This window comes from Penicillium chrysogenum (genome assembly GCF_028827035.1).
Source record: "Penicillium chrysogenum strain IBT 35668 chromosome Unknown utg000005l_segment0_segment0, whole genome shotgun sequence".
NCBI lineage: Eukaryota > Fungi > Ascomycota > Eurotiomycetes > Eurotiales > Aspergillaceae > Penicillium > Penicillium chrysogenum.
The window spans coordinates 3,014,913-3,038,864 of record NW_026622753.1 but is presented as its reverse complement, the minus strand read 5'-3'; the positions used below and the strand labels follow the sequence as shown (position 1 = coordinate 3,038,864).

General features: G+C 50.4%; 13 protein-coding genes across 13 annotated transcripts; 6 read left to right on the top strand and 7 right to left on the bottom strand.

Moving 5' to 3' along the window:
• Positions 1-122: 122 nt before the first annotated feature.
• N7489_009544 (uncharacterized protein) lies at positions 123-4,134 on the top strand (the record flags this gene model as incomplete). The annotated part of the gene is made up of 5 exons (XM_056715294.1): positions 123-241; positions 304-1,041; positions 1,096-2,210; positions 2,254-2,512; positions 2,589-4,134. The coding sequence occupies 5 exons, from the start codon at positions 123-125 to the stop codon at positions 4,132-4,134; spliced, it is 3,777 nt and encodes a 1,258-aa protein (XP_056562916.1).
• Positions 4,135-4,866: 732 nt separating this feature from the next.
• Positions 4,867-5,472, bottom strand: N7489_009543 (SND2/TMEM208 family protein; the record flags this gene model as incomplete). Its single annotated transcript, XM_056715293.1, has 2 exons — positions 4,867-5,373; positions 5,464-5,472. The coding sequence occupies 2 exons, from the start codon at positions 5,470-5,472 to the stop codon at positions 4,867-4,869; spliced, it is 516 nt and encodes a 171-aa protein (XP_056562915.1).
• A 765-nt stretch (positions 5,473-6,237) lies between these two features.
• On the top strand, positions 6,238-8,851 carry N7489_009542 (anaphase promoting complex subunit bimA; the record flags this gene model as incomplete). The annotated part of the gene is made up of 6 exons (XM_056715292.1): positions 6,238-6,574; positions 6,632-6,805; positions 6,856-8,102; positions 8,215-8,470; positions 8,508-8,701; positions 8,780-8,851. 6 exons carry the CDS (start codon positions 6,238-6,240, stop codon positions 8,849-8,851), a joined length of 2,280 nt encoding a protein of 759 aa, XP_056562914.1.
• Positions 8,852-9,137: 286 nt separating this feature from the next.
• On the top strand, positions 9,138-10,369 carry N7489_009541 (1-acylglycerol-3-phosphate O-acyltransferase SLC1; the record flags this gene model as incomplete). The annotated part of the gene is made up of 3 exons (XM_056715291.1): positions 9,138-9,173; positions 9,401-10,142; positions 10,203-10,369. The coding sequence occupies 3 exons, from the start codon at positions 9,138-9,140 to the stop codon at positions 10,367-10,369; spliced, it is 945 nt and encodes a 314-aa protein (XP_056562913.1).
• Positions 10,370-11,157: 788 nt separating this feature from the next.
• Positions 11,158-12,503, bottom strand: N7489_009540 (4'-phosphopantetheinyl transferase family protein; the record flags this gene model as incomplete). The annotated part of the gene is made up of 2 exons (XM_056715290.1): positions 11,158-11,478; positions 11,586-12,503. 2 exons carry the CDS (start codon positions 12,501-12,503, stop codon positions 11,158-11,160), a joined length of 1,239 nt encoding a protein of 412 aa, XP_056562912.1.
• Positions 12,504-13,029: 526 nt separating this feature from the next.
• Positions 13,030-13,887, top strand: N7489_009539 (pyridoxal 5'-phosphate synthase glutaminase subunit PdxT; the record flags this gene model as incomplete). Its single annotated transcript, XM_056715289.1, has 2 exons — positions 13,030-13,262; positions 13,317-13,887. 2 exons carry the CDS (start codon positions 13,030-13,032, stop codon positions 13,885-13,887), a joined length of 804 nt encoding a protein of 267 aa, XP_056562911.1.
• A 151-nt stretch (positions 13,888-14,038) lies between these two features.
• N7489_009538 (nuclear cap-binding protein subunit CBC2) lies at positions 14,039-14,831 on the bottom strand (the record flags this gene model as incomplete). The annotated part of the gene is made up of 5 exons (XM_056715288.1): positions 14,039-14,168; positions 14,226-14,417; positions 14,470-14,514; positions 14,572-14,675; positions 14,766-14,831. The coding sequence occupies 5 exons, from the start codon at positions 14,829-14,831 to the stop codon at positions 14,039-14,041; spliced, it is 537 nt and encodes a 178-aa protein (XP_056562910.1).
• Positions 14,832-15,079: 248 nt separating this feature from the next.
• Positions 15,080-17,899, top strand: N7489_009537 (uncharacterized protein; the record flags this gene model as incomplete). The annotated part of the gene is made up of 4 exons (XM_056715287.1): positions 15,080-15,388; positions 15,460-17,568; positions 17,624-17,787; positions 17,842-17,899. The coding sequence occupies 4 exons, from the start codon at positions 15,080-15,082 to the stop codon at positions 17,897-17,899; spliced, it is 2,640 nt and encodes an 879-aa protein (XP_056562909.1).
• Positions 17,900-18,291: 392 nt separating this feature from the next.
• Positions 18,292-18,777, bottom strand: N7489_009536 (uncharacterized protein; the record flags this gene model as incomplete). Its single annotated transcript, XM_056715286.1, has 1 exon — positions 18,292-18,777. One exon carries the CDS (start codon positions 18,775-18,777, stop codon positions 18,292-18,294), a length of 486 nt encoding a protein of 161 aa, XP_056562908.1.
• Positions 18,778-19,793: 1,016 nt separating this feature from the next.
• Positions 19,794-20,523, bottom strand: N7489_009535 (uncharacterized protein; the record flags this gene model as incomplete). Its single annotated transcript, XM_056715285.1, has 2 exons — positions 19,794-20,355; positions 20,411-20,523. The coding sequence occupies 2 exons, from the start codon at positions 20,521-20,523 to the stop codon at positions 19,794-19,796; spliced, it is 675 nt and encodes a 224-aa protein (XP_056562907.1).
• Positions 20,524-21,195: 672 nt separating this feature from the next.
• Positions 21,196-21,886, bottom strand: pin1 (peptidylprolyl isomerase ESS1; the record flags this gene model as incomplete). Its single annotated transcript, XM_056715284.1, has 4 exons — positions 21,196-21,205; positions 21,264-21,380; positions 21,434-21,834; positions 21,884-21,886. 4 exons carry the CDS (start codon positions 21,884-21,886, stop codon positions 21,196-21,198), a joined length of 531 nt encoding a protein of 176 aa, XP_056562906.1.
• Positions 21,887-22,273: 387 nt separating this feature from the next.
• Positions 22,274-22,992, top strand: N7489_009533 (DNA-directed RNA polymerase II core subunit RPB9; the record flags this gene model as incomplete). The annotated part of the gene is made up of 4 exons (XM_056715283.1): positions 22,274-22,353; positions 22,409-22,679; positions 22,780-22,869; positions 22,948-22,992. The coding sequence occupies 4 exons, from the start codon at positions 22,274-22,276 to the stop codon at positions 22,990-22,992; spliced, it is 486 nt and encodes a 161-aa protein (XP_056562905.1).
• Positions 22,993-23,231: 239 nt separating this feature from the next.
• Positions 23,232-23,831, bottom strand: N7489_009532 (mitochondrial 54S ribosomal protein uL14m; the record flags this gene model as incomplete). Its single annotated transcript, XM_056715282.1, has 4 exons — positions 23,232-23,302; positions 23,366-23,590; positions 23,677-23,761; positions 23,817-23,831. The coding sequence occupies 4 exons, from the start codon at positions 23,829-23,831 to the stop codon at positions 23,232-23,234; spliced, it is 396 nt and encodes a 131-aa protein (XP_056562904.1).
• Positions 23,832-23,952: the final 121 nt, after the last annotated feature.

Here is a 23,952-nt window from a genome sequence, read left to right as displayed (position 1 = left end):
TAATCTTCTACTGCGTTTACTCGATCTAAGCGTGCGTGGAAGGGAAGCCCTTCGCAAATTACGGCGGCCGACCTCGAATCTCACAAGTCGCGTGGCCTCGACAGGGTCCAGCCTCAGTTGCGATGGTAGTGAAAGAGAATGGTCAAGTGGCAGATGCCACGCCCAAACCAAATGGTCAAACGCGTCTTGAAAAGCCACGGAAGAAGGGCTTTGTGCGATGGACAGTCGGACTTGTCGTGAGGTGAGTGATAGCAATGCCATGCTTGTACATAATCCAAATCCTCTAACTTCCTTACTTCTCAGGCTATGTATCTGGTACACACTCGTGACAACGTTCCTCAGATGCCCATCCCGCCTCACGGACCTCACAGAGACATCGCCTCGAGTGTGCAAGCCTTACCTGATTGCTCGTTCACACGTGGAGCCTTATGTGACGCCATATTATGATATTTATGCAGCCCCTTATGTTGATCAAGCCCGACCTTATGTTGATCAAGCCCGGCCATACGTGGAAGTGTTTAATCAGCAAGTCTATACCCCGGCATCAAAAGTTGCCAAATCAGGATATGAAAAGTATGGAGCGCCAGCGTTGAAGCAAGCTCAGGTTTATGGGATTGAGCAATGGCAACGTCAAGTCGCACCAAGGCTACAAACCGCTCAAGATAAGGCGCACAAGCTTTACTTGACCGAGATTGACCCATACGTCCAGCAAAGCGTTGCTGTTGTTTCTCCATACTATCAATTGGTCAACACCGCTGTGCTCAATGTCTATCAGGGCCATCTGGTACCTTTGTACGCGCGTTCCAAACCTTTCATCGGGATAGCCTACTCCACGGGCCAGGATGTTTTGACAACCCATGTCTTGCCCTGGGCGCAGTATAGCTGGTCGTCCGCGGTCTACTTTGCTAACAGCTCACTATGGCCTCACATCACTGGTCTTTATTCTGAGCAAGTGGAGCCCCAGCTGGTCAAGATTGGCCAGCGGTTGGCAAGTTACAGGGAGGGCAAGCGACTTCGCGCTGTCGTAGAGGATGTGGATAGGTACTTATACCCTTTTGATTTCTCCAGTCAATATCTTGCTAACCATATATTTAGTAGCTCTACAGTCCAGCCCGTTACCTCCTCGGCCACCAAGTCACAGGAACAAATTCACACCACAACCACTGTGACTTCAACCTCTACGCCCCAGGCTTCTCCACAACCCACTCTAACTCCTACCGAGCAAGCCCAGCAAGCTCGCGAGAAGATAGATTCGGACCTTGAGCGGTGGCAGGAAAAGTTTGCTCTCGCAGCTGATAAAGGTATTGAAGACCTTGAGGACCGTATTGAGGAGATCGTGTCCGCCCTAGTTGCAAGCAGCGCGAACAGTCACGGCCGGAGCCTTCATACCGCACTTCAATCAGTTTCAGCCGAGCAGCTTTCCTCGATCAAGCAACGTATCAATGAACTCGCGGCTTCAATGCCAGAGGAGGACGCCCCGGAGATTGAGGAGGCTACTAGCGACTTGCTGATTGGGGAAATCCGAACTTCTGCTATTTCTGTGAGAGATCGCGCCCATGCACTCCGAGAGTGGTCTATCTCGTTCGAGGATGAACTTGTTCGCCGAGTCACTGCTGCTGTCAATTCGACACTGGATGTTCTCGACAGCATTCGCGATCTAGGCTTACAAGAAATTGGCATGCGCTGGGCGTGGATGGATGGCGTCACATACAAGGACTGGGCAAAGTACCATGCCCTCAAAGCCCAACTCGAAGAATGGCGCAACGATATCAGAAATGTCGGCATGAACCACAAATCCGTATCCGATGCCAGAGCCGTGGCGAGTGAAATCTTGGACCAGGGCATGCATGAAGCTGAGCAAGCTGCCAGGGAACTTGTCCGGTTGAAGGATGTTGGGATCTGGAAGATCGCTGCTCGCGAAGTAAGCGATGATTTCGAAACTCGCACTGAAGCCCCGCCGGCGAGGCCCAAGCCCCAGGAGCAGACCGAAGAATCTGACGAAGAAGAGGCTAAGGTGGATTCTGATGACGACGAATCGTCCGAAGAGGTGGCTGCGTCCATGTCGGACGACGCTTATGAGGAAACCCTTTCCACCAATGAGCCTTCCGCAGCTGCCGATGCTGAAGCAGATTTCGATGGCGCTAACGAGTCTGTTATGGACGATGATATTGTGGAGGAAGAGCAGCCCCCCCGCAAGGCCCGCCTTTGGGGTTTCAGCTGCCGATGCAAATTCGCATCAAGCGCCTATCCTAGATGGTGAGGGCCAGGATGTCATGGACAGTCCGGCGAGCAAGTCGGGCGATACTTACGCCGCGGCGAGCAATGCTGTTAGCGAAGCTATCTATGGTGCATCGAGCACGCCCGGAGTCGGTGAGAGGGCAGCATCATTGGCCAGTGACCAGTACTCTCTTGCCTGGTCCGCCGCCTCTACCGTTATCCATGGCACTCCTCTGAGTTCCGGAGAGAAGGCTTACAGTGATGCCTCTGAGAAATATAGCGACGCCGTAGCCGCGTAAGTAGTATAGCATATTCAGCTTGTCTTAAAATTGCATAAATCGAATCCTCGCTAATGCGAATTTCTGCCACAGTGCGTCGTCCGTCATCTACGGCACTCCAACACCGGTTGTCGAATCTTTGGTGGGTGGAGCCAGCTCAGCATTTGCCGATTCCACAGAGCAGGCTAGGGTACTATACGAGATCGCAAAGTCTCAAGTTCTTGGCCAAATGGCTGAATCTAGTGCTCCTGCCCATTCCCAGCTCCTATCTTCCATAGAGTCGGCCTATTCTGGGTCTGTAAAATATGCCACAGATGAGCTGGAATCAAAGCTCCGCGCTGTTCGTGCCACCCCGACGCCATCCAACGCCGGACCTCTGGCCCAGATTTCGTCCATCGCGTCTTCCCGGCTAAACCAGGGGCTCAGCTTAGCATCCGAACAATTATCTCAAGTACAGCCACCGGCAACAACAGGCAGTCTTCCCCATGGACATCTCGATCCGTTCGTCCTTGATGCGCAGCGTCGCTACTACGAGGCAGTCGGGTTGGCCCACGACCACTATTCTGCTTTTGTCTCTACGGCATCTGGGGTGGTCTATGGTTCTCCAATTCCCACGCCAACCGGAGGCTCCAAGGGAATCATTGAGGAAGCTCGGTCTCAATACGAACAAGCTTCATCGTTAGCTTCTGCCAGTCTTGCTGCTGTCGTCGCTTCGGCGAGCTCGGCCATGTCTTCCGCGGATGGCGGTAAATCACAAAGTATTATTGAAGATGCTTCATCCCGATACAACGCTGCCCTCTCCGCGGCTTCCTCGTCTCTCTCCACAGCTTCCATTTCGGCGAGCTCGGCCATCTATGGGACTTCCACGGGCCCTGTAGAGTCCATTTCTAGTCAAGCATCTGAAAACTGGGAAAGTCTCATTTCTAAAGCCAGCGAGCAGATCTACGGTGCGCCAACGCCGTATCTGCAACAAGTTGTGAACAACGGGCGTGCGCAGTATGAGGCAGTCCAAGAGATTGTCTCTGAATTGATTGTGGGCAAGCAGCCTTCATATACGGAGAGTGTGCTGAGCAAGCTGCGAGCCGCATACGAGACGCCGTACCCCGCCGCCGCCGCCTCTGCCTCTAGCTACATCAATGAAGCCTATGGGTCTGCGTCCTCCGCCGCTGCTTCTGTCGTTTCAGAAGCCCCGAGCGTGGAGGACATCATACAAGGCGCGAATGACCAACTCCATGCTGCTGTTGAAACTGCCAGCGTTGGCATATACGGAACTCCCAAAGGTTCCTACCAAAAAGCCACTGATGCCGCAGCCGATGCCTACTCAACGGCTTCCGCTCAGGTCAGTTACGCCGTTTACGGCAAGGAATCCAGTTACATCGATGTGGCGAAGGATGCTATTGAGAATATTCAATCCACAGCCAGCGCGGCTATCTACGGCGAGGAACCCAATGCAATGGAGAGTGCAGCTGTCCGTCTCGCTGAAGCCAAAGAAAACGCCATGTCTCAGCTGGCTGATCTAGCCTCCCACCTCCCAGGTAGCAACGCCGCGTCTGAGGCAGTCGAGACCGCCGCATCCCACGTTAAAGATACAACAAGCAGCATTAAGAGTGTGGCAGCTTCAGTCAAAGATGAACTTTGATCGATATCAATCTAGCGTGTATCAACTCATTTCTTTCTTTTTTCTCTTTTGATTCGGACTCAATTATTCAGTTCCGGACGAAAAACATGCCTTGGGAATGCCACGCGCGGCTTAGAACGCATTATTCCCCATATAGTTTGTCACGACGGCCATATGCCCATGATCTGCAACATGCACAGTCTCGCTTTCTATTTTCGGTTTCTATCTCCTCTTTTTGCTCTAATCACTTCCCGGTTGGAATAACAGCCTTGTTTTGAAGTGATATATGTTCAGTACATAATGAATGGATGTTTGAATATTGTGTTAATGTTGGAATGCTTACTTGAGCTGGTATATGTAGGTACCTAGGTAGGTGGCTATCACCCACGGTGTGCATTATGTCAAAGAGGCTGCTGGGAATAAGTAGGTCGCTTAACAGCAAGAATCTAGACGAATAGGTGCAATTGCTTTCGCCTAAGCAGAAATTACTGGATGCCGTCTTTTTCTACGAGAGGAAAGTCAAATCATGGATCCTGTAGAAAATGACACCTAGACAATCTACAAGAAACGAAGGCAGACTTTGAAACTTAGCTTGAGCTGATGTCGAGGGAAGTATAAAAGTTCCCTGTTCCATTATATAAAGATATAGAATGAAAGAGGTGCTGTAGATGGCAACTAGTAGAAATGGCAATGGCTTTTGGAGCTCCGATTCTACATCAATTCTTTGTACATATCCTTCACACTCCAACAGGGTCACCTATACTTCATAGTGGGACCTCTCTTTTCTTTCTTCAGCTGCGTCTTGCTCTTTGGGACATCACCCTCTTGGCCGGCATCACCACCACCCATGCCAGCAAATCCCTTCTTCACACCCATTATCGTGGTATAGGCAGCGTACACAGAGTACAATGGGATCACAACCCACAACCACCAGGCCCGGTCATTGAAGAGGCAGACAGCGACGATGCATCCCTGGGTCCAGTAAAGCACATCCCACATATACTCCGTCAGGCCAGTTGCGTTAAGGTCCTCGCCGGCGGAGCGAAGGGAACCATCTTCGTTGTAGCGGGGCCGGCCCATGCGGTCCAAATAGTATTCAATGGCAAGCGTTGGAACTGCCAGAAAGAGGTATGGCTTCAGTGAACGTGGCCGCTGGAAGACAAAGTGCAGCAGAAGGAAGAGCAGATGCAATGCAGCAGAGATGAGGTGAGTACGGCTGAGGACGGCACCATTGCGGGTCGCTAGAGATTTGGCTGCTTTCTGTAATACAGTTAGACATTTCCTTCACTTCACAATCATCCAAGCTAATCTGAAGTTTAGTCACAGCAAGAAAGCGCCCTCAGTACATACCTGAGCCATATTGGATGCGATCACCAAGTGATCTGCAATCTGATGCCGAAGATGATCTTCCCAAAATCAAGACCCAGATGAATTTAGCAAGCCTTTCCCGCTTCAAATGACAAGAAAAATGACCTGGATTCAAGGCTGAGTGGAGAAAGAAGAAGAAGAAGAGAGGGGACCTGCATATGACAGCTATAGCACATCCGGTGATTGTTGCCCTCCACTACCCTCACCGCCCGACAAAAACGGCAGAAATGACAAAGGCCGCTTCAGATCAAAATAACAGAAAGAACGACCGAAGTTCATCCCATCTTGAGCCCATCTTGCAGTCCTCCGACTTCTTTGGAAATGTCCCTGGCACTCTGAGACACTCATCCTGCGTCCGCAGATGACGTAACCGGAGGATTCCCTTTTCACTTCTTTCTATCCTTCATCCGCTTACTATTTCCGGCTTGGGTTTACATTCCTCGTTCCCACACCTGCGTACCGAGAGCAGTCGATAGCTCCTGCATCTAGACAAATTCAACCAAGGCATCGGACTTGCTGCTGTCCATGTCTTGCGGCTGTTGATGGGACCATTCGCTCGCGCTGCAACAACCCACTCGATCGCGTCGTTGTTTCCTCCCCGCGTCTTGGAGGACATCACAAAGGCGCCGGACATTGATGTTACAGCACGCTGAGGAACCGACTCTACAATCGCATTATTATCTCGACTTTCAATAATCACTACACAATCCCCGACTTACCTCGAGCTGTCGCATACCACGTTGCCAACCCCTCACCATGGCCTTGTCCACCGGGCATGTTGCCAGCCAGCTACGGCACCTCATCTATTACCAACTCGACAATAACTTAATTCGCAATGCGCTTTTCCTCGCTTCGCGCCTCCACGCCTATGAACCACGATCCTTTGAGGCCCAATTTCTGCTCGCCCTTTGCCATCTACACAACGGAGAAGTGAAGGCAGCATTTGAATGCAGCCAGGCTTCGGGCTCGCGTGGTCTGCATGCTGGCTGTGCTTATGTCTTTGCTCAGGCTTGCTTGGACTTGGGAAAATACTTGGATGGTGTTACTGCTCTGGAGCGCAGTAAATCTCTCTGGGCCTCCAAGAACCACTGGAGTAAGCGCCGGCAAACTTCTCCTTGAACTTGGAGTTCAAGCGCTAACCATGATATAGACAAGCATAGTGAAACTCAGCGACAGCACCTGCCTGATGCTGCTGCCGTTTACTCTCTGCAGGGGAAGCTTTGGCACGCACACAAAGATTTGACCAAAGCAGTTGACTGCTATGTGGAGGCTCTCAAATTGAACCCCTTCATGTGGGACGCATTCCTGGGGCTTTGCGAAACAGGTATGTCCTGCTTTTTTCTTTGGTGTATGGTTGTTCTAATGCAGTATCAGGTGTCAATATTCGAGTCCCAAATATCTTCCAGCTCAGCCCAGAACTTCTTGCAATAATATCTTCGTCGCCGGAGGAAATAGCTACTGCGCCAGACAATGTGGCTTATGAAGAAGGGACCTTCCCTGTGCAGCCTCCTGGTAACCCTGAATCTGACCCTTTTATGGTCTCTGCCTCGCGTGGCGAGTCTGACGCCACATTTGGGAGCTCTGCTCTCTGGGAGAAGCTAAATGGGAGCTCCGCCAATTTTGCTGCTATCGCACAGCCGGTGTTCCACGACGGAATGGAAACTCCAGGTGCACAGAGCAGTGGCTCTGATGACTTCCGCATTGCGAATGGCGTCACTGACCCAGAAGCTGGATGGGAAGCACCCTTGGCCCCAGCCCGAAAGACGCGGACAATCCAAACTATGAGCCTTGACCATACCGGGCAACCTCCTCCGCGAATGCGTCCAACAGGCATCAGACCTCGACACAAAACACGAACCGAACCAGAGACCCAGCCGACTGCTCCCGTAGAAAGGGATCCCTCTCTTGTATCAAGATTTGGCGACCGAAAACGCACAGTCTCTGGTCAAGTCGCACATCCCCTTCCTTCGTCACAACCAACGGAACCAGGTGCTCCACAGCGCCGAAGTGTTCGACTTTTCAACCAGATCAAACCTACAACCAGCAAGCTTTCCAACGGCACGCTTACTGGCAGAGATGGCCGCGAGATGAAGAAGTTAAGAGGTGGGCCTACGAAAGGACGGGCAGGAAGTGCGCCCACTGTCGGCCGTGTCGTGAGTGGCAATCGAAAACCGGTGGAGACACCCGACAATGACGGTAAAGATAATCGGACTGGCTTGTCGCAATCCCACTCTACTGCTCCCCCATTACCCAAAAATGCTGAAAAAACCAAAGAGCTCGAAGCCTTGGATTGGCTTTTGGGTCTTTTCAATAAACTTGCATCTGGATATTTCGCATTGAGCCGTTACAAGTGTGCCGACGCCATCAGCTCTTTCAATTCTCTCTCCCAAGGGCAGCGTGAAACCCCTTGGGTTTTGTCTCAACTTGGACGGACCTATTTCGAACAAGCAAGCTACACGGAAGCTGCCAAGTACTTTTCCAGGGTCCAAAAATTAGCGCCCTCCCGCATTGAGGATATGGAAATCTATTCGACTGTTTTATGGCATCTGAAAAGTGATGTAGAACTGGCTTACTTGGCCCATCAGCTACTTGAAGCTGATCGCCTGTCCCCCTCAGGCGTGGTGTGCTATTGGCAACTCTTTCTCTCATCAACGGGATCACGATCAAGCACTCAAGTGCTTCAAGCGTGCGACCATGCTCGATCCTGGATTTGCATATGCTTTCACGCTACAGGGACATGAATATGTCGCTAACGAAGAATATGACAAGGCGTTGGAGGCCTATCGCCACGGAATCAACGCTGATAATCGACATTACAATGCTTGGTATGGGCTGGGGACGGTGTACGATAAGATGGGCAAGCTCGACTTCGCTGAGCAGCATTTCCGCAATGCAGCCAGCATCAACCCGACGAATGCGGTGCTCATTTGCTGCATTGGTCTGGTTTTGGAAAAAATGAACAATCCCCAAGATGCGCTGGTTCACTACGGTCGAGCCTCCTCGCTAGCCCCCCCACTCGGTATTAGCCAAGTTCCGCAAGGCGCGCGTGCTCATGAAGCTGCGCGAATACAAGTTTGCTTTGGCGGAATTGAAGGTCCTGAAGGACATGGCGCCAGATGAAGCAAATGTGCATTACCTTCTTGGGAAGCTTTACAAAATGCTCCACGACAAGGCCAATGCTATCAAGCATTTCACGGCGGCCTTGAACTTGGATCCAAAGGTACGTCTTGGAAGTTTTTTCTTTTTCCCCTTCCAAATATCCCTCTCTTAAGTTCTCTCTGACCGTGATCCCACGCAGGCAGCACAATACATCAAGGACGCAATGGAGTCGTTGGACGACGACGATATGGAGGATGAGGACATAGCGTAGGCCTGTGATGTCCCAGGTCTTTCTCTTGGGTTTCCACGGGGCCCTTCTCTTATGAACTCGGCGTTTGAGGGCCTCTTTGCACAGCATCCCTGTGGAGTTTTCTTTTCCAGGTTTAGACATCTGGCATATGATGGTGTTCTGTACATTAGTTGAACGATTTTTCCTGGGCATGCATCATGAGGATAGTGCATGCATAATTCCATTATTCTTTGAGGAACGTGCTTCTCATTATTGGCTGAATTCTTTTAAAACATACTTGGTTCTACAATCCACCTGCGCACTGCAAATGCCTGGTGACATTGTCATGTGCATCTACCAGGCGGTAAGTCAGCCTCGGGGCAGAAAAACGATTCAACGTTTCTACTCCGATTTGCCCTTCCCCACAAGCCATGCATGGCTAAGCCTTGGATTTGATCTGCTACTCCATTTTACTTTTCTGATTCCTTCGTCGTCTTACAATTGTGGGCTGGATGTTGCCCGCATACCAGTGAACAAAGTACGTTTAATCTGAGGGAGTATAATTTCTGTATACTGACCACATGTATCCAGTTCCTCTTGACTCGCCCAACAACCGTCATCATGTCTTTCGGCTCTTACATTGTTTCAGGCGTCAGCTCTTTCGTGGTTCTGACCGTCTCCCTCTTCGCAATCGGCCAAAAAGTGCCTCGCGCCGCTTTCGCCGCTCGATGTCTCGCCTCATATGGCAGTCTCTTAGTTAGTGCCGCGTACGGTGTGATCGTCTCCGTCTGCCTGCGGCTAGTTGGATATGGCCGTATTTCACAGTGGGCAGCAGGCCGCAGCTTTAAGTGGATGATGCGATTAACAACTGGCGTCACGTTCGAGGTTGTTGAAGGCGCAGAATACCTCTCCACACGTCCGGCCGTCTTCATCGGTAACCACCAGACTGAGCTCGACGTGCTGATGCTTGGCTGCGTCTTCCCGCCATACTGCAGTGTGACTGCTAAGAAGTCACTGCGGAATGTGCCTTTCCTGGGCTGGTTCATGTCTCTGTCCCGGACTGTGTTCATTGACCGTGCCAACCGGGAGACAGCCCTCAAGGCTTTCGATGGCGCCGCCGCCGAGATGCGCGATCACCGCCAGAGCGTGTTTATTTTCGCTGAGGGCACCCGGAGTTACTCCGATGAGCCTACCTTACTGCCCTTCAAGAAGGGTGCTTTCCATCTCGCTGTCAAGGCGGGTGTGCCGATCGTGCCGATTGTGACAGAGAACTATTCGCACGTTCTGTCGCCTCGTGCCTGGCGATTCAACGCTGGGACTATCAAAATCAGAGGTGGGTCATACCAGAAGTTGCCAGGATTTCTGTAGAACATGGCTAACCATTCTGAAACAGTTTTGCCTCCCATCCCGACTAAGGATTTGACATCGGGCGATGTGGATAGCTTGACCCAGTCGACGCGGGATTCGATGCTCAAAACTCTTGCAGCAATGTCCCACGCGCATAAAAATGAGGTCGATGGTGCTCGCGCCAACGGCGTCTCTAGCGCCATCGAAATCTAAGTGCCAAACCCAATTCGCGATTCGCCACACTGCTCCACGATTAACACTTACCATATGTTTTTCTCCTAACTTGGGTGCACTATCGGGCATCCAGATTAAGACCCATAAGACCGGAGAGCAACCCCGAACGCCACAATTCACCAGAAGGAATTCCCCCTAAACACTCACTGCAGTATAATACTGCTCACTTCTTCGGTACCTACTCTCAAGCTCATGACCCAGAAATAGAATCTGAGGGCCCCAGACGCCGAACAATCCGACACAATCCGTGACTGCTCATGAGAGCAACAATGATCTTGACATTGACAATGCCTCTTGACACACATTTCACTCCTGATTCACCTCTTCCCTCTTTGCAATTCGAAATGTATATATCCTTAGCGCACACGCATGTCATGACCCGCCTACTGTTGGATACTTGCTTTTCTTCCTTCTACATTTTTAGTTTACATTAGACCATAGAATAGAAATAGGCTTGGTTTCTTTACCCGTGCTTTCTGGGCAACTTGCACTTGATCTCGAAGATTGACCTTGGATCCGATGAAGTGAAGATTCATTGAGGGGCTTATTGGAGATGAACATCTGAGCGGCACTCCCCCAGCGTTCCAGGAAGTCAACTACAACTAGCTCGGGAATTTTCGCTAATGGCAATAAAGCAATGCAGAAATATGTTCAAGGGTAATTATCGCTCCGAAAAACACGCTCAGAAAGGAATATGAGATGAGGAGATGCAATATGCAAATAACTCGGGTGCATGGTCGCCTGGTCATATCCCAGCAAGAAGGAATTTAAAAGCTTGGTAAATCCCGTAGGTGCTCGCAACGACCATCGGCACAGGGCCGGATATCGATTTCAATATCGACCTCCTGCATGGGGAGCCAGGGGTCGCTGATTTTCGAGTCCACACGCCAGGGGTCCCCATCGCCAATTGATCGAAGCGCGATTGGGGGAATGCGGACGTTCTGGAGTCCATTCTCAGAGTCGAGGGCTGTGATACGCCCTGGCAGATGGTGATCGCTGTCATTCACGACTACCTGCCGCGAAACGGATCCAATATTGGGGCCCGACGCGGCCGTGGCAACTATGTAGTCGGACTCGAAGCCGACGAGCTGAACGCGCACAGAATGGTCGAGAATGCCACGCAAGGAGATTTTGACATCGGAGTAAGGCCGGCCCCAATTTTGTACCGAGGGCACGTGAGTGGCAGAAGGATCACCAGCAAATCCGACTGTTTGAACTGGTTCGGGGGAACAACGTTTGTGAATTCCAGATCCTTTATCCAAGAGGCGAGAAGGCCATCTCCGGTCATTTTCAAGTAAGCCTCCTTGAGAGCCCAAATCGAGTAGAACAGCCGAATGCCGTAGGCAGCAAGGACTTCCTGGTCGTCTTTGCTCGGGTCACTTTTATTCAGACCAAGCTCACGAGCCAATTTAAGAGTCGCGTACGGGTTCTTGATGGTCGCAAGCTCACGGAGTGAGAGAACGTCACTGAAGACATCCACGAAGGTTGCAAGGTCGGCAAGTGTCTTCGGGGGACGATTAGCACGACGACGAGAGGGTTCATCAACACACGCAACGTCAATTCCCACGCGAGGCAATGTTTGAGGTCCACCGGATAAGGAGTGGGCTGTTGCGGCACGCGTGCCTGCGAACAGAGTGAGACCAGCCTGATGGCTGACGTTGAAATCCAGGCTTGAATCGTAGAATGGTCGATTTTCGGGCATCGGAGTACGCTGGATCTCAATCTTGCTCCAGGGAGTGCCAGTGGCTTGGTGAATGTAGTAATATTTCAGCAGCTGGGAGGCCAAGGACAGGCGCTTGTCCGATGTTTGATAGTACTTCTTGACAGCTGCCTGATCAGACTGCGTTAAGGTTTCAAGCAAAGGGAGATCAAAGTATTTTTCATCCCAACGTCTGACATCCATGTACCATCGGACCAACGTGGGCTGGTCCTTGGGGATGTCATTCTGTTTGATATCATTGGTATCCATTTTGGTCTGAAATTGGTCAGTGGGTGCACTCATGGAGGCTATGTGGCTACTCACAATTCCAGACACACTGGGGTCTACCATTGCATTGTGATCTCGTATATTCGCACCTTGGATGCGGAGCATCCACACCTGGATAGAAGCCATATTGGCGTCTTATCGGGGTCCTTATCTATCAGCACGTGTCGATAAGGCGAGGCAATAACTACATAACCTACATCAATACATGTATACATCAATAGGCCGGCAAACGAGAAACAGGCCGTGTACATAATACCATAAATAGGATGTAGCAAAGAGACATGCAATAGCAAGCGCAATATGACTATGACTATCCAAGATACCATCCATAGATATGTTAAAGCTGATCCAGCAAGAGAGAGAAACATTGGAAACAGGTATAGGACCTAACTTATCACTCTTTCTGTAGGTGAGTCTATTTGTTTTATACTATAATGCCTCGGTTATGCAGTTTGTTTTCAAAGTGCGCAGGAATCGTCCGAGAGCTCTCACGATATCCTGATGTTGCGTGGAATTAAAGATGGAGATAAGCCGCCATCACGTGCTGATACGTTCCCCGCCGGAAAGTCAAAGTCACGTGCTTTAAAAAAGAGTCATCAATATCAAGAAGAACCCGAGCTCGGAGGGTCCGCAATTCCGATATTTAGAGGAAATGGCTATCACTGTTGGAGTCCTGGCCCTACAGGGCGCATTCTTTGAGCATGTGCAGCTTTTGAAAAAGGCCGCTGAGCAAGCGCAGCCGTCGGAATGGCACTTCATTGAAGTACGGACGCCACAAGAACTGGCAACATGCGACGGCCTGGTCTTGCCCGGAGGCGAGAGTACCACTATGTCTTTAGTCGCAGCAAGGTCAAATCTTCTCGAGCCACTGCGAGAATTCGTAAAGTGAGTGAATCTGGTTAGTCCATATCAATTCGATCTAATACTTGGGTTATGCAGAGTGGATCGCAAACCGACGTGGGGTACATGCGCCGGGCTCATTTTGCTTGCCGAGTCTGCCAACAAGACAAAGAAGGGCGGGCAAGAGCTGATCGGTGGTCTTGATGTGCGAGTGAACCGAAACCACTTCGGTCGACAGACCGAAAGCTTCCAAGGCCCGTTGGATCTGCCTTTCTTGGGTCAGGACGCGCCTCCCTTCCCGGCAGTATTCATTCGCGCCCCTATTGTGGAAAAGATTCTTCCCCACCATGAGGGCATTCAAGCAGAAGAGATTCAACAGGAAGATGTTGTCGTGGCACCGTCCAGGGAAGCACGAGACTCAGTGGCGCAGGCAGCCACAGCAGAGCATGTTGAGGTACTAGCAACATTAGTGGGACCGGCAGCTCAACACGCGACGGAGGGTCGAGACGTCAATCCAGACCAGGAAGTTGGCGACATTGTTGCAGTGCGACAGGGAAATGTATTCGGCACCAGCTTCCACCCGGAGCTGACAGGTGACGCAAGAATCCACACTTGGTGGTTGCGCGAAGTTCAAGCAGCAGTGCTGAGACGAGAGAAGTTAAAGCAATAATTAACTAGCATTAGAAGGTGATGGGGGAAAAGAAAGTTGTAAATAGGGTATTTGGTGAATAGACATTTCCTGTTTCTGCTAATTGGATTCACCCTCCCATGAAGTAACGCCATTGCTTTGCCAAGCCAGTACTTTTCCGTTACGTCCTGACCTACCTTCCGGCGCCGTATTCATCCTCCTCGCGCTGGCGCTGCTCATCATAGGCGCGGCCATATCCACCACGGCCCGGATCATATTCTTCACGGTATTCATCACGCACTTGACCACCCGATTTGCCTCGTCTGCAGAGAAAGTCAGTCATTGCTAGCCCGTAGCCGCCATTGGTGAAGACCACATACCCGAACTGCCGTCCTTCCTCAAATCCAGGGTCAAGGTCTGTCCGAATGATCCGCTCGTCCAACTTGGTTCCTCCGATATATTTCAAGCAATCCAGCGCATCCTGGTGGGTATAATACTCGACGAAGCAAAAGCCGCAGGGTGTTTTGTTGAATCGGTCGAGGCCCATTACAAGTCGCTTGATCTCGCCGCACCTGAAATTCCAGGTTAATCATAATTCAAAGGGAACCGAAGACGCATTCTCACTTGGCGAAGAGTTCATGGATTTGTTCCTCGGTGGTATAAAAGGAACTTGGATTGGTCAGTAAAGGCAATTGCGCTTGTCTAGTTTATTGCATGCTTGCATACAGATTTCCCACGTAGAGGGTTGTCGCGTTCTTCAATTTTTCATCAGGTTTCTCCTCTTGCTGCGGTTCGTCTTCGTCGCGATCGTTGAATCTGCGTCGCTTGTTCTGTGTACAGTTGTTCAGCCTCTATAGCCCATCCGGACTGGTTTCGACACAGCTTGGTAAAGGGCAGTCCAGTCCAGGGTGAGTACTCACCTTGCTGACATAGTAGGCACTCGGCCGATCCAGTCGGTCGACTGTATTTCTAGCCAGTAAACTCATAGTGAATTGGGACGAAGGGCGAACTGGAGTGCGTAGTTGACGGAAGGTAGTTGGAGAAAGCAGAGCAGCTTGGAGCTCTTCGAAAGATCTTGGCACCCAAGAATTCCACTCCGCATCAACAACTTTGCCTTTCGTCAACTTTGTTTTTTTCCACCCACGCTACTCGTCTACTATTTCTGGCTGCCCCAGGATTGTCTGAGAGTCTTAATACGTTCCAATTATACAATTCAATCTACGAAATCTCATTAATGGTGAAGGTCAACAGTTATGCGCCAGCCTGGCTGTGCCGGCCCTCGCCTGGCGCAAAGTTCCTGTCCAGCAGTTCAGCTCAAAATCCAGCGGAGGACCTGCAAACTGGACGCAAGCCCGTGAGCAGTGGAGCCACGCGAACGATCGCTAAGAGGGGAAATGAAGTGTTCGCTGTTGTTGACAACGAGATACGGTGGTCAAACCTTGCCCGACTCAAAGACCAATGGCAGCAAGAGATTAAGCAGAAGAAGGGATCTGTTAGTGAAACTGAAGAGCAAACCGACAACACTCAGATTTCTCCCTACAGGGTATGAACACCTTGATACGCCTAAGGGAACTAAATTCGGGTTAAATTGAATTGCGACTAACATTCCTGCAGGTTTTAGCGGTGCCTGTGTACGGACTGATCAAGCAAATCATCCCCTCTCCGAACGGCGCCTTCCTTGCCATCGTCACTGAACACACTGTTCACATCTCCGTTTTGCCCGATTCTTCGCACCTTTCGTCCTCCGACTCCGACTCTATCCGGCTGAAGACATATCAGTTAGGACCGACGACCCATGTTATTCCTGAGGCTCCGGTGGTCTCCGCGCTATGGCATCCACTGGGTTTGCACACCAATCTAGGTGGGTGCATCGTTACAATCACAGCTGATGCCGCGGTGCGTGTGTGGGAGTTGGATCGGAATAACCACTGGTCCTTCGACCAGCCGACCCTGGCAATCGATCTGAAGAAGCTCGTCGATGGGACCTCATCTGACCAGGACTTTACGCCTTCTGGATTTGGCAAAAGCAAGGGATTCTCTGCTGATGTCATTGACATGGAGGTTGCATCGGCTTGTTTCGCTGGTAGTGGGAACGAGAAAGAAGATGCATGGGCACCTATGACCCTATGGGTGGCCATGAGACCCGGTGATCTCTATGCGCTTTGCCCTCTCTTGCCTTCTAAGTGGCAAGCCCCTTCTACAACCATTCCATCTCTTTCCGCGGCGATTATTCCGAAACTCGGTGCTCTGGAACAAGAACCTGAGGAGTCAGAGGAGGAACTGATCGCCTGCCGGCAACAGTACGACTGGCTTTCCGAGCTAGATGAACAAGAGCCCCTGGATACACCTGGGTCAGAAACAATCCAAGGCGCGGATGTGTTCACTCGCCCCGCCAATCCTAGCGCCATTCCAAGATTACAAGGGCCGTTCCGCTTCGATAGTGGTGATGAACTTGATGATTTGGATCTTTGTGATCTTCTTGTTATTGCTGCCAGTCTAAATGTCGAGGATCTCATGATGGGTGAGGAAGAAGAATTAGCTGTGGAAATCGGAGACCAAGAGAAGCTTTCAGCAACAGTTCTCTCTCTTACTAGTGGGAATGGCCGAGTTCACGTCTGTCTGGAGCTCGACGGCGTTGAAGGACAATGGCTACCCAAAGCTAAAAAGAACGCGTTCCGAACTCCTATTTCAGAACCGACTGAATTGGTCTTGGTCGAATCACTAGATACAATCAAGGATGGAGAGGAAACAACTACATGGCCTACTTTCACTAAAGACGTCCATTCTCGGTACTCGTTCTTTGTCACAACTGCCACCAACGTGGTTTTCCTATCTCTATCCGGTTGGGTACAGAGACTGGAGGCTGAATTGCAAACCGAAGACACCGCAGGTTCCGCCTTCCGTCTCCGGGTTCTCTGTGACGGGGATGTGACCAACCGACAGAGAATCTTGCAGGTTTCAGATGCCGATACTACCGCGCAAAATGAACATCTTGCCGCGTCTCTCGTTTTCCATGACTTCGACCTTGGCTACTTGCTCCTCACCTACCATCCATCCAACCCGTATGCAGTTGTAATGGATGCGCCAGAAGATTCTCTATCCGTGGCGCTGGATAAATCGCTGTACGAGCCCAGGGCGCCAGCGCCAGGCTTGCCTGTTTTGCCCCCGAGCCGGGCCCCATACCAAGTTCCTGCCATCTTCTATGCCAACTCTCCGTTGGACTCTTTCGTCGAGAAGCACGTCCCGCACCGGCAACGCCACACGCTCAAGGAGCAAGTGCGCTTGTCTCCCGCGACATTGGACCTCGTGGCTACTGCACATCGCGTGCTATCTGCTCATACAAATGCTCTTGAGCGAGCTGCTTCGGATTTATTCCGCCGCTGTGAGCGGCTGCAGGGCGAGATGCAGGACCAATTGAAGCAGCTTGCAGATGTTGCAGAGCGTGTCAAGGGTGTCACGAGTGAGATTGGGGAAGATGGGCATCGCAAGGAGGGAGTCCGAAATGGAGAGGCACTGGATAAGAGATTGCAAGCCGCCCAGGATAAGCAAAGTGAACTGAACCGACGATATGAGGCACTACGCACTAAAGTTCTGAATTCTGGCGGTCGTCCTCTGAGTGAACGGGAGAAGGCTTGGATAACCGAGGTGAAGACACTGTCTGCATCCTTGCAGCAGGTTGAAGAACAAAAGGAGGAGCAACCATTGGTCTCACGGTTGGAGACTGTAAGTTTATTTTTCTTACATTCACCTCAGCTAGAAATACTCACATATCATCTAGGTCAAACGCCTTGCTCGGGATCTTATGGCCCAAACCAAGTCTGTCGCGGGCAATATGCCTTCTCCGGAACTTGGAACTCCGTCCTCTCCTGGGGGCCAGCCTAAGGTGCCCCAACGACTGCAACGGGCCAAGGTTGCAGATGCGATGAGGATGGTCGAACGAGAGTGAGTGGATTCCTTCATTGCCTATGAATGCACCAATGACTAACCACCTTCCAGGTCTGCCGTTATTGAGGCAATTACCTCACGTTTGGAACGACTGAACACTAGTCTGTGAACCGTCTAGCTCTGCGTTGTCGGAGGATCTTCTTATTTTTCGCATGTTATTACGCATCAATCCACGAGGCTCGTAAGATAAGCCCCATTTTGAATTTTGAACTTTCGAACCTTGAGCCTCCTAAGCTACGTCTAGATAAAAGTTATAAAGTCATTAATAGTTGTCTGTATCACCATCCCTCCTAGTTGATTTAGGTGGTCTCAAATAGCTGCTCTTTTCATGAATCCACACCACTTCGGGGCTTCATCCTGTTCCCATCTACGCAATAATCAGACGCTGGCCCTGAAATGATTCTGAAGTGAATTTCACTAAACAAAAGTCGGAAGCCATGGTGCAGTCTACAACATACTAACACTTTTAGCGACATCTCCCAGCCCACCACTCATATTCTCCTACTCTCCTGTTGGATAGTACTCCTGAGCTGAGCCATAGAACAGCAACGATCGATCCTCCAAGCTTTTGATCAGGCCTTTGGGCCTACCAGGGGGACCAATAATACTATAGTAAAGATCTTCTTCTTCATTCCCAGAGCTGAAACTCTCCTCGTCGGGGGTTTCTTCATCGACATACTCTTCACAAGAAACAAAAGAATCCTCACTATCCGACAAGTACTCCAATGTGGTCGTCTTGTGGCGCCGTGCTCGATAGTCCCTCCCCACTGACATAAGATCCACGGGATCACAGGCCCTGGTCAAATCAAAGTCGTTGTCCTCGGATACAGGACACCACGGCGGATGTACCTCATAGTATAGTTGCGGGGTTGCAGGTCGCGAGCATGGGGATGGCGACAGGGACTCTTCAGCTGAGAAATACTCCTCGTCATCGTCGGAAATATTATCACTCTCAGCTGCGTTGGGTTCGAAATCCAACGTCGCCATTTCGGGGTCTTCCTCGTCTCTGTCAGTTTTTTCACACGTTGGTGGTTCGTAAACCCGCTTGTCCCCTCTCGCCCAGCAGTCTGCGCATGTGGCTGTGTGGGATTCGAGAGTTATCATTCTTGGACCCCAGCAGAGCCGCTTGTCTTGGCATTTTGATGGGTCCATGTCCCATATACAGCCGCACAGTGTATACTTGCATGTCCAGTAGATACACATGTTGGGGATGGAGAATCTCGGATTCTGTTGGGTCGTACCTTGTGGTTGATAAGGGAAGAGAGACCGTGTATGTCTAGTTACAATTAGCAGTTCCATTCGGAACTATATATAGTGAAGAAAGCTTTGGTGGACAAGTCAACTAAGTCAGTTCCAAATTGGACAAAGACGATGTGTTTACTGCGCGCTTGATTGTTCTCTGTCTTTCCCTGGTGTTGCTTTGTTTGGTTTCCTTTATCTAATTTCTTTGTCTTGTTTTGATCTTGGAGAGAATAAACAATGACAAGGTACATACATAGCTAGCTCTCTTTTTTCTCCTACAGGACTGCTACGATCGATAGGGTTCGAGCACACACGTGACCATTGACAGGCAAATCAATGTTTTACTTTTCTTTCAATAGGCGATTAGATATCAGATAATTAGGTACTTATGGTCTAAGGAGTTCCTCATAATGGTCTCAAGTGATAGAAGGCCTGGAAACAAGTGCAGTGTGGCCAAGTTCGCCATAGTCCATTTGGGTCAAATCGCTAGTTATCTACAGTATTTAGCTGGACGTGTATTCGCCCTTGACTGTTACAACCCATTGGAGATTACATGTTTTGCAATTGTTCCATTTCAGAAGGAAAGACATCACAATCAACCTCGAAAACTCCTAGTTACCTCCAGTGCCTGTATTCCCACCAGGCTACTCTGTACCAGCGCCGAAACCATATCAAAATCCCAAGTCATATGTTCGTCGTAGTTGCTGTCATATCCATTGAATCGTCATTGCGGAAATCAAAGCCCGGTGCTCGTAGCTAAGCTAAGTCTTCGAAGCCACTGCCGGAGTGCTGATGTAGAACGTGTTGGCAAGGTCTTGGGCGTCCTCAACTCGATCGTTGATCATGAGGTAAACGTCATCGATGATCTCCTCCCAGGTAGGCAGGATCAGGCCCTCAAGGCAAACCTCCCATTTCCACATGTCATCAGCAAACTTGCCCTCCCACCAGACACGCCACTCGTTGTACTCGTGCGGTTGATGGCTCATGAGACGAAAAGCCAAGTGACCGATCTCCATACGAAGCTGGCGCCAGTTCTGGAAAGGACCAGACATAAAGCTGTCAATCTTGTTGGTGTAGTCGTAGGTAAACTTTCCGTAGGCGATTGAGTCGACGCAGAAATACAGGGCGTCACGGGGGATTTTCGCGGCGCCTGCAAGGGTCGGGTCGGCGAAGTTCCAATCCTCTTTCCATTCGAGGAGACGGCGCATGGAGGATTGATGGAGCTGGTAGACATTGGAGCCCGTGTTCTTTGGGCATAGCTCGAAGTAGCGGTGGTCACGGACGATCATGAGGTTCTTCATGCCGTAGACGGCTACCATGGCTCTGTACTGGAGGGTGTTCAGTGCATTGCGCACCTCGGGGGGGCGCTAAGATCCACTGGGGGATGACGAAGGCGCTTTTATCGAATTTGTAGTCCAGAATCGAGCGGCCATGATTAAGAAGGCGCATCATGGATCGTTTCTGGCGGAGGTTAAAGGTGACACTACTCATAGTTGGTGTATGGAAAGAGAGTGTGAGGAAGGAAGTGGTAGAGAGAGGTGGGAAAGAAAAAGTGAGAGTAAATATGGTAGGGGAAAAAAGCAGAGAATCCGAGGTGTCTCGTCTGTAAGAGCAGTGTTTTGCGTACGCTCAATGCCCTTTGACATCCTTATTTTGACCTCGACCTGTAATCTTGCGGCTTATTTTAGTTCTCGATGTACCTTTTCCAATAGAACCTTCCGGCGATTAAATTACCTACTAAGCCTAAACGTGTTATTGTTAGCTTGGGTCGAGAGTCTATTTTAGAGTTGGGGGTTAACTATGATATCAGGCATATCCTCGAGGTCCATTCTGTTGGATACAAAGAGACAACTTCAAATCCTGTGATATATCCAACCCTTCTTTAGGAGGATCTGGGCATTCCAAGACTTCCCTTCAAAGGATATATGTTGGCATCTGTCTATGGCGGGCGAAAGGTTGTCGCGGATTCTGCTACTCGATTGGTCCTGCCCGAAACAAGACACAAGACACAAGACACTCATCAACCAGAAGAGAACAAAGATGGCATTTCATTCATTGTAGCTTATTTTTTGAAGATTGTTCCAAGAAGTGAGACCAGGGTTTGCAAAGCATTGCGATCAAAATTTTTCGCAGCTGAACTGACCAAGACGTAGGAGCATGCGATTATTGGACACTAGAGAGCGAGATCCGAGATTAGCCATTTTTCACTTCACTTCCAGAATTAAACCTACCGTTCAATGAGGTGAACTCCGGATGCTGTCTCAATAACGCTGCTGACTTGGCCAGGCTGTAAACCAAAAGCGGCATCTTCAAACTCCTTCTGCATTTCGCCGCGGCCAAAGAAGCCCCTTCCAGGAGTTAGCGAGACATCTGGCATGTAAATTACTTAGGGAAAACTCACAAATCGCCCTTCTTCCGGGCACTGCTGCAGTCGGACTCAGCGACTGCCAGGTCGCCAAGGGTGGTCTCTCCAGATTGAATGCGCTGTTCATGACCCTTAAGAATCTCAATCGCCTCCTCCTTTGTACGAGTAATATCGGCCTCCCTCCAGCTGCTGGGACGGCGACTATCGCGATGCTTGACGAGCAAGTGACTGCAGCGGATCTTGCCCTCGCCCTCCCCGGAGGGATCAGGGCGAGCAGCCGGGGTGTGGTTTTGCGCCATGTATACTTTCAACTTATCGGTATCAGTTTCCGCAGGTGGCTCCCAGCGAGACTCTTTCGTAGAAGGGTTGAAATAGTATGGGAGATTCTTAGAGTTGGAATGGCGAACTTCCCAGCCGGCGGGAAGACCTGTGTCGGCCTTGAAGAGTCAGCTATGCAAACTTTCTGAAAAGACGATTTGATCCCACCATTTTTCCAAAATCAGATCTAAAGGTTTTGAGAATTTCTGTGTAAATAATATTGTGCAGATCAATAACACTCCAATGGATGTTTCCAAGGTAAACGACTCTCAGTAGCAACCGTTGTATGGTGCACGGGAAACTGCGGGGTGAACGATTGCAAACAATGCAAACTATTGTCCAAGCTTTAGCTCCTCGGCCAACGAGCCGACTATATACATCACGTGATTATATTCGAAATCACGTGCTTCGTTTCTTCGATCTCTCCGGCCATCGCGATGGAAGCAATTAAACAGTTGTTTTTCCCACCTTCTAGCCATTGTCTTCGTGTCCACGTTTTTTTCAGAGATTACTTAGCGCTTAGTATCTCAATACAGGGCATTTACCCATCTTCGCAGCATGTCCGCGAGCCCTTCTTCCACCGCTGGTGGCGACACCAAGCCGTCGGACCAAATTCACTTCAAGTTCTGCCGTGAATGGTAAGTCTCAATGGTGACATATACCACTGAGGACATCTTGCTTACTTTTCAATAGCTCCAACTTGCTCTATCCCAAGGAGGACCGTGTCAACAATCAGTTGATGTTCACCTGCCGTACTTGCCATGTTGGCGAGCCTGCGTCCTCTCACTGTGTTTACCAAAACCATCTCCATAGCCAAGTCGGTGATACTGCCGGTGTCACCCAGGATGTGACGTCTGACCCAACGGTTTGTGCTCCTGGCTTTTGTACTCTTTGCGGTGATATTGTCACTTGTTCTATTTGCGACCCTACCCCGGACGAGGATCTCTCCGAGGTTGCGCCGCCTGTGGGTGACAGCCTGGAATCCTCTGAAGTTGAGCCCCGGGCGTCCACCCCAGCTCTATAACTTCTTGAGCATCCATAGGCTAACTCCCTGTGACTTGCAGCTCCCACGGGCCAACAAGCTCTGTCCAAGCTGCGGCGAAACCGAAGCCGTCTTTTTCCAGTCACAGCAACGATCTGCCGAAACCGGCATGGTGAGAACTGATCCTTTCACGGATTCCTGACCCTCTAATACTGGAACTCATGCGCTGACACTTGCTTCTATTACTCAGAAACTCTACTACGTCTGTTGCGCGTGTGGCCAAGTCTACGTGTGATCTCTTCCTTGCTGCAATGCGGTCTCCAATTTCTGATACCCTTGAATTATTGTTTTTGTTGTTCTTTTGCGACATAATCGGAGTTTGGCGAATATTTCGGAGCAGGAACGGGGGAAAGATGCATGGAGATTTCGGAACGGGGGTGAAACTGATGCTACCAACTAAGAATACATATGGATTTGAAACCCAATTAAAGAAACAAAGAGCGCTCTCCAACGAATGTAGAAACTCGAGAAATATTAAACATGGATTGGCGCCAATGACAAGATCTTGGACCACTTCTTGTTCCGTAGCTCCTGTCCCACCACACCTGTAGAGGTATCAGTATCTAAAAACGTGGAGACAGCGGTAATCTCAAACTCCGAGCACTTACCGTTCATTCTCGTCCCGATGGGATCTCCAGACTTGTTGACCAATACACACGCATTATCACCAAACCGGACAAGGGACCCATCAGGCCGCTGCAACTCCTTCTTCACGCGAACAACAACGGCATGACGAATATCACCACGGCGGACCTTACTGGCGAGCGCAGCGGCGGTGGTGGCTTCGGAGCCTGCAGATCGCTGCTTCTGGACGACGACGACTATCCGGTCACCTAGATACCCAATCACGATGTTAGCTTGGATTCTCAATTTCTTCTTGTCGTGCTGTATGCTGGGTTCGAGCATCGCGGAGACTGACCGATTGTCGCGGGCCGCTTCTTCTTCAGGACGTTCACGCACTCGACGATCGAGGCGCCGGAGTTGTCGATGCAATTTAATAGCGTCTGGCGGAACGAGGGTCAGTATTTTCAGAGACAGTAACGGGCATCGTCTGCGCACCTTTAATTGAATCATTGTGTTCTGGTACTTGATCTGGAGATAATGCTTGTCCGCAATTTGTTCTTGCGGCCGGAGGGAGGTTTCCCCGGAGAGTAGGTTTATCCGGGCCTATATGCGTTCTATACAATGTCTAATA